The following is a 12,045-nucleotide window of genomic DNA, read 5'->3' on the forward strand; positions in this document are numbered from 1 at the left end:
GTAAAGAACTTGGGACCCTGGAATATGTATTCAGCGTAAAGAGAAGTCACCAATAGCGTAAGCAGAGAAGCAACATAAGACCTGCGTTTTAAGAAGACAACTCCTGGGGCACCTGGGTGGCTGACTCTGGCTCAGGTCATGATCTCACAGCTCATGAGTTCAAGCCCCGCATCAGGCTCTGTGCTGACAGCTCAGAGCCTGGAGCCTGCTTCAGATTCTGTGTGTGTGTCTCTCTCTCTGCCCCTCCCCTGCTCACATTCTCTCTCCCTCCCTCCCTCCTTCCCTCCCTCTCTCTCTTTCTCCTAAAATAAATATTTGAAAGAAAAAAAAAAAAAAAAAAGACAACCCCTGATGGCCTCTCCGGGGCCCCTGAAAGGGTGCTATGAGATCAGACCAGGCCTGACCTGGAATAGTGACTGGGGATGGGAACAAGAGAATACAGAGAAAAGATATGTAGAGAGGTCCAGGGGCGTGACCAGGATCACCAGCTCTTTAGTGGTATAGTCGAGGCTTCATGGTCACTGCTTGTTGACTCCCCGCTGTAGTCCGGCTGCTGTGCCTTCCTTTGGGGTTTTATCTGAGATGTGACTTCTTAAAGCTGCAGGACGCTCTGATTTTCTCCCCCACGTGAGCTCATTAGGGTCTTGACGCACGGGAACCCGCTCTGCCAAAGCTCGAGACATGCATCCAAGAAGACGGACAGCATCACTAAAAATAAGAAAGGATTAAACACACATTCCGGCGAAGTGACAGGGCATTCTTGTGGAATTTGCTAGACTAAACTGCTGTGGATACTCTTAGCTGTGTCTGTATCCACAAAACCAGATCTCCAGCATGGCTTTGCCAGGCCGCAGATTTCTGATGCGGAGGGCAGGCAGCGTCCCTGAGAAGCCATCGGGGTGATCCAAGGGGCTCGACCACAGCTGACCCACACTGAGCTCACAGCCTGTCTCAGCAACTCTCTGTCGACGAGAAGGTTCGGCAGACTTACGTTACATGACCCTGTGCTGGGAATTTTCACAACGCTATCTGATTTTCCCTCTCAGACCCCCATTTCACAGAGGAGGAAACGGAGGGCGGTATCTTGGCTAAGACCGTACCTGTTGGCCATAGTGCCTCAAGGCTCATCTGTACAAGACGCCATGAGAGATTCTGAATGTGGGGGGTGACTCAATCCACAGCCTTTCAGGGGCAAGAACCCAAGGGCATGAATCTTTCTTTAAAGACCTGAATCTCTAGTCTGAACGGATGGGCGCGTGATGGCAGACTTCAGAGTTGACGCTGTGCCATTCCAGGTGTACTGAGGACAGAAGCAGGTGCAGCTAATCCAGGCCCTTAGAAGTCAGGGTCACGGTTACCCGTGATGGGGAGGTGGTTAGCCAGAAAGGCGTGCAAAGGGGACTTCCGGGGGTTCTGGTCCCATTCTGTTTCTTATTCTGGGTACTGGTTGCACCTGTGCATTTAGCATGCGTGGGATAAGAATTCAGTGAGCTGTGCACTTGGGTTGTGTTTACTTTTCTCTGTGTATATTAGACATCAGTAAATAGTTTTTAAAAATGGAAAAGTAGCCAACCATGCCCAACCTCAAAAATACCTCCCTGCCGGCAGTGATGGAGAAATCACCTTCTGTTTGTCAGAGCTGGGTTCTGCCCGGTGCCATGCTTGGGGCTCTGTGTGTCTTAGCCCTTTGAATTCTCTGCAGAGGTGCTGTTTTACCCCTATGTTGCAGATGAGAGAAAGGGGGCTCATAGAGGTTAAGTACCTTACCCAAGGTCACGTAGCCAGTGAGCACAATACAGCAAAGAGGCCTCCTTTCCGTTCCCAGAATGACTATGTGTGTAGGCAGTTTTCTTTCATTTGCCCCCATGTAGGAAGGGATGGTCTCTGCTCTGCCTGATTTTCTTTGAGATGAGGTTCTGGATTCAGCGTCTATGGGTGCAACTATGGCAGCTTGTCTGCCTCATGACTGGCCATCCAGCCCCTCCCCCCAGCACACACCCCTCCCCTCCTACTCGGGCTGTGGGAATGGACGTAATGAGATCGAGATGCACACCTTTGCTTTTCTTATCACCAGGGCACTGTCAACAAATGACCTATTTAACCAACAGGTAGTCTTTAAGAAGAGCCACCGGCATCTAGGCACTCACTGGTGCAGTGTTGACAAGCTCAGATTTGGGGGGTTGGGGTTGGCTGGACCTGAGTTCAAATCCTGACTCTGTACTTCAGCTACTTGGCCCAGAGAAAAGACTTGTCCTCTCTGGGCCTCCATGGTCCCCCTCTGTAAAATGGGCGTTGAATCCCTCATCGGGTAGTTGTATAACGTGGACAGGAGATTACAAGACACAGAGGAGCATTTGGGAAGAGTTAGCTGGGAGCCAGGCCCTAAAAGGGGCCATAAGCAGTGCTGGTCACTGTAAGGTACTGTGCCCCATCACCCCACGCAGCTTGAGTGGGGAATCCCTGGGCTCCCATGATTAGTGAAGCTTCCAGGCAAGGTGGAAGCCACAGCCGGCCTCCAGCATCTAGCTAGGTTCAGACAGGCTCTCCCCAAGGAGGGGATGGCCCAGCGTGGACAAAGACCTGGGGTTGGGCCAGCTGGGCAGCCAAGGCAAACAATGACTGCCCAGAGCTGGGACTTTTGTCTCTTTTGCAGCGAGCTTGAGTGGGCAGTGATCGTTTAGGGCAAAGTTACTATGCGGCAAGGACACAATGGATGCTTGGAATTCTACAAAACCAAACCCCACCGTGCCCAGTGGGGCTGGAGCAGAGCCAAAGGGTCCAATTAGTGTTGAGCCAATACATGTTAAGCAATCCGTTCTCCGGCAGGCGGGTGGGGGGCCCTGACTTGTCTCCCAATTTCTGCAGTGTAAATGCCCACACGTCGATGCAGCCAGGAAGAGGAGCACACAGCTGGCTCTTGCCGGCCGATGGCTAGTTCCAGCACACCACTGACTTCCCATAAAACTTGGGGAAACTTGCCTCACGGAGGCACGGGCTGGGATTGCACATGGTTCCCACCGAAAACCAGAGCCCGGAGCTTCAGGAGTGAGGGTCTCCAGTGTGCTAGGCATTGCCATGAGACCGGAGACGGATGGTGTCCTGGCCCTTGGGGAGTGACAGTCTGTCAGGAAAGTGGCGTCCGTCAAATGCTTGCGCTGAGCGACACGTTGAGCTGAACACTTGGAAAGAAGCCGGCACGCCCACGTCCTCCATCGCAAAACCGTAATGCACGGGAGGCTGCTGTTGCCCGAATGCAGAAGAGTGCGTCTTCTGAGACTTTCACCACACTTAGGTTCACTTCATGATATTGAAGTCAGGCTTGTTGTTGTTACAACCCTCTCAAGACCTGGGGCGTGGATTTTTCACCCCCTGATGGTGAAAAATCCATCGGTCTACAACCAGGAGAGAACTGAACAGAGTCCAGTCTTCAGTAATAACAGTCTGGACTCCTCTGTAGTTCGCTCCGAACGTCAAGCCCAGGCCGGGCTCTGTCACGCTATGGGCACTTCCATTTGAAAATCATTCCCCCTTCTGCTCTGCCTCCTAGGTGGTCTTCGAAGCCTTGCACAATCTGGAGCCCCGTGGCTATGTCGTGGGCTGGATCATTGCCATAAGTCTGCTGGTGGGAATACTCATCTTCCTGCTGCTGGCTGTTCTGCTCTGGAAGGTGAGTCTGGCGATTGCAGGGCCCTGTGGAGCCCCCACCCATGGATGCCCAGCCCTCCTGCCTCGCGAGGATCCTCTTGAAAGGAGCTTCCTTTTAGAACTTCCTTCACGGTGCAGGTACAGTGAAGCAAGGTCAGCGTCCCCCTCAGGTTCGAATGGACTCTTGGCTCCACTTGAGGCCATTACAGCCGAGGCCTGGACCTTTAGAGCGAGAGCAGACGTCTCAGCCCCGCCCTGTTCTTACCTTCTCACTGGTCCCAACAGAAAGGTGGGAGCCCAACTCCACGACAGAAGCCTGGGAGGAACAGCAGGGCCTGGGGTGGTTCACCGTTTGCTCGGAGAAAACACAAGCAAAGCAAAAGCCGAGCGACTCTTTGTTTTCTTCCCATGTGGAATAGGAAAAGGACTTTTGCCCCGAGGACTCGGGCAACTAAGATGAGATATAGTCCAGAGCTCCGCCTGGGGAGCTGCGTGGTCCATTCTCCCAACCCCGGGTGGTTCACTTGTAGGTGAGCCCGGGGATACACTTGCCCTGTGTCCTTCACCGGGGAACACCGGCCCCTCCTTCTTGCCTCTTGTCACTTTCTCAAGGGGAAAGGGGTGTCCACACCCCAAGTCTGAGCTGGTTTCTTTGCCTCACACTCTCAGAGGTCTGGAGTCCCTTCCCTTCAGAGCCTCTGTGCTCGTCAGTCATTATCTAGCGAAGGTGTGCCCCTCCTTCTGAGCGCTCATGTCCCAGGTAAGTGGATCCCCGGTTGGTCCTTACGTCTCCAGGTCCTAGAATAGCACCAGGGGGCAGAGCTGGGACTTGTTGCCACCAAAGCCCTGCTTTGCTAGTGTTCCGGGTTTCAGATGCAGGTGGGAAGCAGCCTCTTATATCATTATGGACGGATGCTTTAAATTCAAATCATTACTTTCTTGGGGGTCACAAAATAATTTGTATTCATCGATCAGACATTGTAACCTGTCAATAAGAAAAAAAAGGTATGTGGGGCACCTGGGTGCCTCAGTCGGTTGAGCGTCTGACTTTGGCTCAGGTCTTGATCTCCCGGCTTGTGGGTTCGAGCCCCGCGTCTGGCTCTGTGCTGGCAGCTTAGAGCCTGGAGCCTGCTTTGGATTCTGTCTCCCTCTCTCTCTGCTCCTCCCCCACTCGTGCTCTGTCTCTCTCTCTCTCTCTCTCTCTCTCTCTCTCTCGCAGAAATAAATAAACATTAAAAAAAAAAAAGGTATAGGGGCATCTGGGTGGCTCCATCGGTTAAGTGTCCGACTCCTGATTTCAGCTCAGGTCGTGATCTCACGGTTCGTGGGTTCGAGCCCCACATCAGGTTCCGTGCTGGCAGCGTGGAGCCTGCTGGGGATTCTCTCTCTCTGCCTCTCTCTTTGCCCCTCCTCTGCTTGCTCTGTATCTGTCTCTAAATAAATAAACAAATAAATAAAGACTTAAAAAAATTTTAAGTCTCTAAAAGAAAAAAAGTACAAAAACACTCAGGAGTCCGCATCTCAGAATAACCACGATGAACAGTATTGTCTCTTCTTTTTTTTTTTTTTTTTAATTTTTTTTTTCAACGTTTATTTATTTTTGGGACAGAGAGAGACAGAGCATGAATGGGGGAGGGGCAGAGAGAGAGGGAGACACAGAATCGGAAACAGGCTCCAGGCTCCGAGCCGTCAGCCCAGAGCCCGACGCGGGGCTCGGACTCACGGACCGCGAGATCGTGACCTGGCTGAAGTCGGACGCTTAACCGACTGCGCCACCTAGGCGCCCCCAGTATTGTCTCTTCTTGACCTTCTTCTCTGTAGAGATGTAGACCAAGCATTCTCATAGCACCTATTTATTTTTGAGAAGGATGTTGAACTTCCCAGTAATACACACGACATGTTTAGAGGTACAATACCTCTAACGTTAAAACAGTGGGTCCAATTATTCATCTGAAATAAAAGCATAATACACATACTTGTATCCAAGAAGTCGAGACACAGGAAACACCGTGTTTTCACTACACATTCTTCAGACTGACAGTTGGGCTGATTGCTGTAAGTGGAGGGCTACGTCACCTGAAAAAGTTCTGGAGGTTTAAAGAAAACTATATGGAACACATTCCTTGAAGAGAAGTTTCTCTTATGTTCCCTTGCTTCTCAGACATTCCGTGTACTCTTTCCAGCCTCCCCCGCCCCACCCCGAACACAATACTGCAAACATCTTTCCATGTTGTTAAAAACCCACCTCCAGGCGGCCCCATGTCTGCACGCACCCATCCTGTCCCCCCATGCTGGGAGCCAGGTGGCTCCTGGATTCACACCCCCTTTAAACGGTGCCACAGTGAATATCCTTAGAGCCAAATATTTGCACAAATCCTTCATTATGTGCTTAAGATGAAACCCTAGAAATGGAATTACTGAGTCAGAGGAAATGCATACTTTAAGCCTTTTATTACATCCTGCAAATCACCTCTAGAAAGGTTATACCCATTCCCCCTCCCACAAGCACTATATCAAAAGTGTCCATTTCCCTATATATTTGCCAGGAGTGGATATTACCTGTTCAAAAAGAAACAAAAAATAATCTGCCAATTTGTCGTTTGTTTAATCTGCGTGGCCAGATAGGTTCTCAATGCCCCCTTGTGTCCTCCGACTCCTTCCGGCCGGGACGGCCTCAGGTCTGCAGGCAGAGAACAAAGCCAGCTCGGTGTTTGATCTGAAAAGACAGCAAGAGCTTTGGTTGGGGTGTGTGTGTGTGTGTGTGTGTACTCCTTCCTTCTGCCTTTGGGCTCCTCAGATGGCAGGAAGTCCTCCAAGGCTGGGTACGTGAGACCAGACAGGGACAGAGAGTGGGCAGTGTGGTGGCCATGCCCCATACCTGCTCATGAGGGAATGCCCTCCTCTGGCCACCCCCCTTGGCCCTGCCATTCAGGGCTGTGTCCCAACTCTGTGTACACACTCGTGCCTTCTTCCACCTGCCATCTGCCTAGCTTTGCTTCTGCTGTGTTTGTGTAAAGAATGAGGTTGCAGGAGATAGCTGCCGTGGGTAGTCAGGACCCTGATGTCACCCAGCTGCTGTGTGATCCAAAGGGCCAGGACCCGAGGAGGCGGACCCCACCCTCTACCACGGACTGGGCGAGGGGGCAGAGTGGTGGCAGTCAAGCGGTGGCGTTACCCCAGACGAGGTCTTGCCATCACTAACGAGGGGGAAGCGCAGGGTCTAACAACACCTTTAAGGAAGCAGTTAAATGACACCAAAGCGGAAAGCCACTTTGCTCATCCTCCAAGAGCAATATTTCATTTCAGCTCAATTTATTGAACGTTTGCTTGGAACCAAACTCTGGGTAGGCACCTGGATACGACGATAACTGGGACTCCTCCCTGCCCCTGAATGCTTCGCCATCTAGCGCACAGACCTATAAATGGAATAGGGGGTGATAAGCGTGTGCAAACTTCTCTGGAAACTGAGAAGAAGGTACCGTTGAAACCTGGCTCTCACGTTTGCCAGCTGTGTGGCCGGGGACGGTCACCCTCTGTGACCCCCCGTTCCCTCAGTAAAACGGAGACCGCAACCTCTAACTTGAGGTATAGGGAGGGTGCAGGCAAAATGCTTAGCACCGAGCTGAACGCACGGAAGCACCCGAGAGAAGTCAGAGGACATTTCGCAAAGGAGGTGTCATCCAAGCCTGACCTTGGATGTGGTTTGAGTTCTCCAGGCAGGGAAGGGCAGGCAGATGTTCCCTAAGAAGGAAGAGGAGGTGAGAGTGGGAGCCGCGTGCGAGGTGTGTCACGGGCAAGCAGTGGCCCGCAGTAAGATGGCCGGCCCCGACTCTCTGAAAGCGCCCACCCCCCGGGGGAAAGGGGAAAGGGGGGAGGGGTGGGTCTGTGGACAGAGCAGTGGCATGGCCAGAGCTGTGTCGGGAGAGAGATCTGTGGACAGTACGGGGGCTAGGGCAGTGGCCACGGGTGGAGGAGAGGAGAGCCAATTAGATCGGGATTTGGTGGCCTGTGGGACTGGGGAGGTCAGGAAGGAAGACAGTCCCTCACTGTTTTCACTAGACAGTGGACGGTTTCCCTTGGTGAGAGTAAGGAAGGTGCGATTTGAATTCATTCTGGAAGAGAGGCAGCTCGGGGTGAGGCATTCTGAGTGTGCGGGGCCTACAGGAGACTAGACTGGGCGTGAATCACTCCCAGGCCCCCTCACCCAGCAGGCGGAAGGTCTACAGAAGGACATTCCTGTCACCTCACCGGCCCGGCCTGCTTTCCCTTCCGTTTCCTACCTCAGGCATCACCAAGGCCCTTCTTGTCAGTTGCCAAAAAATAAAAAAAAAAAAAGCCCAGAAATCCATTCACAGCCACTTCAGCAAGAATTGTAAGGATGCAAGAGTACACATAGGCCCCAGAGGAGATGTGTGCATCCAGACCCAGAAAGTGTCCAGAAACCAAGCCAGATAACCCCTTCTCTCCCTCCCTTTGTCCCCCGCAGCCCCTCACCGCTGCCCCTCTACACTCCTGCATCCTGTTCTCCCCGAGCTGACCTGCCTCTCCACACTTCTCTGCACACGGGGAAAAACGGGTGCCCCCCGCTGCTCCTGAGGGGTACATCTCAGTGACTTCTAGCCCCAGACACAGACTGATCGGCCACCTCTGACGCCCAGCTCTGCAAGTCCAGGGGAGAGAATGTCCACCGCTGTGGCTGGAGGCAGGGGGCTGGCAGGGAGGGAATTTGGCTCAGCTTGGGTCCCATGTGCCCCACTGATCCCAACAGCTAAGACTCGGGAAGGAGAAAGATTCAAGACGGCACTTTGGGAGGCAGGGTGGGGGTTGGGGTGACTCTCATAAAAGAAGGAAGTTAGACAGGCATTCGCCCCTTTAGGGTTTCATGGTTTCCTGAGGTGCCGTTGCTCAAGCTGTGGGCTTTTATATCGTACCTCTTAGCCGCTGCTGTGTAACACACTGCCCCCAAATTGAGGCGCATTGTATCTTATAAATGTGTGGGGCGGGAATCCAGGAAGGGTTTGCCTGGGTGATTCTTCTGCTCCCCGTGACATTGAGTGGGGTCACTCAGTGGCATTTCCCTGGCGGCCAGGCTGGTCTGAGGAGTCTAAGACAGCTTAGTCACATTCCTGGCACCTTGGTGAGGATGGCTGGGGGGCCGGACTCGGCTGAGCCCCTCTTTCTCTCCGTGTAGACTGAGAGCCTCCCCAGGGTGGGGTCTGACTTCTTACGTGGTGGCTGAGGCCCCAAGAGAGCATGGTGGAAGCTGCTCGTTCTCTTAAAGGCTGGCCCAGAACTGGCGTAGTATCATTCCACCATACTCGGTTGGCCAAAGCAGTCACCTGGCAGCCCAGATTCAAGGGAGGGGAAATAGACGCCACATCTTCATGGGAGGGGGGGCCGCCTTTCATCTGCACGTTCATGATGTTCAGAACTAGGGGCAAGCGTTCAATGGTTTCTTCAAAAGTCACGATTGTTTTCAAGTAGATGAGACCTCGCCTCTCTTCCATGGTGTCAGGGGGAAAATCATGATTGAGCTCCTTTGGGGAAAAGGGAGTAAAAGTAACTCTTGGTGCAACATTCATGAATGCACTCGGCATTCAGAGTGGGTAATCTCTTCAGGCAAAGCTACAATGCAGGAAGGAGGTTGACAGAGGAAGTTTAAGAAAAATACCGTTTTTCTTTTTTCCTTTTAGAGAGAACACGTGCGTGTGCGTGTGCATGAGTGGGGGAGGGGCAGAGGGAGACAGAGAATCTTCTTTTTTTAATATAATTTATTGTCAGATTGGCTCCCATACAATGCCCAGTGCTCATCCCAACAAGTGCCCTCCTCAATGCCCGTCACGCACTTTCCCCTCCCCCCCACCCCCCACCAACCCTCAGTTTGTTCTCAGTATTTAAGTCTCTTATGGTTTGCCTCCTTCCCTCTCTGTAACTTCCCCCCCCTTCCCCTCCCCCATGGTCTTCTGTTAAGTTTCTCAAGATCCACATATGAGTGAAAACATATGGTATCTTTCTCTGCCTGACTTATTTCACTTAGCATAATACCCTCCAGTTCCATCCACATCACTGCAAATGGCAAGATTTCATTCTTCGGAGAGAGAATCTTAAGCAGGCTCCATGCTGAGCAAGGATCCCACAGGGCTCGATCCCACAACCCTGGGATCATGACCTGAACCAAAATCAAGAATCAGACACTCAGCTGACTGAGCCACCCAGGTGCCCCAGTATCTTCTTTCTTAAACAGCTAACTAAATGTGATGACTTTCTAGGAGGTTGAAAATGGCAAACGAAATGTAGGATTATTGTGATGACCTATAGACTCCTAAAACTTCACCTACAGACCTCTTGTCAACTGTGATTCCTATGTCTATAACCTCAGAATGATGCCTTACATACAGTGAATTGGGATCTGATATTGTATGGACAGTCCAGTGCCTAAAAGTCTGTTGATTAGTCGGACTAAAAGCCAGCCTAATACGTAACTTCCATGGGAGGTCTTAATGGTTTGGGCTTATTGCCACAGTTTGTATATATTCTCCTCCGTTTCTGTCAAGGGGAAAGCCACTGAGCGGTCCCCAGTCGCTACTGCTGACCAGGGGGTGCCTCCCTGGGGCCTTTGAAGACAGGTAGGCGGCGTTCAAGTCCTCTGCCTTGAGGAGCCACATCTCTTGAAGTTCCCTTTCGAGTGGCTCCTGACATGGCTCCCTGCGGTCGTTGGCCGTTGCCTCGAGCCGATGTGCCAAAAATGGCCGTTCCCCACAATGTGCCACGTAAACACAAATCGTAGCGTGGTCGGGAGGCGGAACAAAGCAGGTGGCTGTGCTGATGTATTCATTGTGCCACACGGGCCTGCGGGTCAGCACGCTTCACACTTGAAAGATGGCTAGTCCCTTCATTCAGCAGACAGTGTTGGGTCCCTACCAGGCGACAGACTCTGGGCAAAAGGACAGCGGTAGACAGAAGAGGCCTTAGTCAGTCTGGAAGACCTCTGGGAAATGCGGTTAAGTGACCAGAGATGGTGGCTGAGCCACGTACACACATCCGAGCAGGACTTGGCTGGGCCAAGCTTGTGCCACCAGCTCCTGGGCCCTCCCGCATGTCCCTGTGGGGCCGGTGACGTGCCCATCATCCACTGTTGCTCTATGTGTTTACCTAAAAGAAACTCCTTACAGGTCAGCAGATGGCCTGTTCCAGAGCGGGGCTCCAGACCCCCCTCCGCCCCCCACCCCCACCACTGGCCTCCTCCTCTGGGCAGACCCGGGGCCTTCCTGAAGGCCCCCCCCCCAAAAGGCACCTCAGGCGCTCTCCTGCTTGACAGCCCCAGGCCCTGACTCCAGTACCAAATCCACAGTGAGGGCCCTGAGCTAACCAGCCCCTTCTTCAGATACTGAAATGGATCCTCATCAGCTTTGCCAAAGCTGGGGTGTTAGCAGACGCCGAGGGCCATAATTTAAACTGTGCGTGTCAGGATTACGGTAGCCTGCCAAACCACCATGCAGGAAGAAAACTTTGAAACGTGAGACTCTTTTTAAGGGAGAAAAATCCAAATGAGTTCCCTCCCCTCTCCCTTAGCTCCTGCCCGGGCCTCGTGCCTCTCCAAGACACTCACAAAGGCCCGTTTACGGAAGAAAGCGTGGTTGCTCAGAGTTACGGTAGGGAGACCGCTTGGTGTGGGACTCGGGCACGTTAAGAAGCGCCTTCAGCTCCTTAAGCCAGCCTCTGAGTCAGGTGGCAAGCGAGTGAGGCCGCCAGGAGGCTCTTCCTTTAGGAGAAGAAGCCGCGTCTAGGGCCCCCCGCGTCTCTCTCCCGCCCCCCCCCACCCCAGGGCAGGTGGCCCGAACCCACAGGCCGCCCCTCGGTCGAGGAGAAACCCTCTGCCTCCTCCTCTCCCGTGTTCAAGGAACCGTCCCCTCCCTCCTCTTTGCCCCTTTTGCCAGGCGAGATGACCAGCAGCGAGGGAAGTGCCACTCCCCTGCCAGCCCCGTGGCCAGCCCCTTCCCACGATGGCCGGGACCCCTGGCCCTCCCCTCTCCCAAGCACCGGGCAGGCGGGCTGCTCCCCGCCCTCAGCTGGGCCCGCTCCAAGAGCCTGCCGCTTTCGAGCTGGCGTTGGGTTCATGGTTTTTATTTGAGAGCGTTACTTCTGGCCTCAAGCAGAATCCCTGAGAAAAAGAAATCTGTGAAAGGGCTCAGAGAACGCGCAAGGTTTGGCGGCCCCTCCGGGGGTCGTTGGCCTTATCGCCTTCCCTCCAACCAGGCCCATCCTTGCCTCGCCTCCGGAGAAGGAACGCACGGATACACGCGCACGTATGCGAACACACACAGCCACCAACACCCTTCACACTGCCTCAATTAAAACCATGTGCCAGGGACACTCAGTGGGGACTTATTTACGCTTGGA

The 12,045-nt window shown here is 53.2% G+C and overlaps 1 protein-coding gene across 4 annotated transcripts in view; it reads left to right on the top strand.

Moving 5' to 3' along the window:
* The window catches only part of ITGA9 (integrin subunit alpha 9), a 343,812-nt gene that overhangs the window by 305,907 nt on the left and 25,860 nt on the right, over nt 1-12,045 (top strand). For all 4 annotated transcript variants that reach the window (XM_040479772.1, XM_040479774.1, XM_040479773.1 and 1 more), the window contains one exon: nt 3,548-3,667. In XM_040479772.1, the coding sequence (XP_040335706.1) occupies nt 3,548-3,667 (120 nt within the window). The remainder of the gene's footprint in view (nt 1-3,547; nt 3,668-12,045) is intronic.

Source organism: Herpailurus yagouaroundi, unplaced genomic scaffold (assembly GCF_014898765.1).
Source record: "Herpailurus yagouaroundi ecotype Mexico unplaced genomic scaffold, PumYag 159, whole genome shotgun sequence".
NCBI classification, from domain to species: Eukaryota; Metazoa; Chordata; class Mammalia; order Carnivora; family Felidae; genus Herpailurus; species Herpailurus yagouaroundi.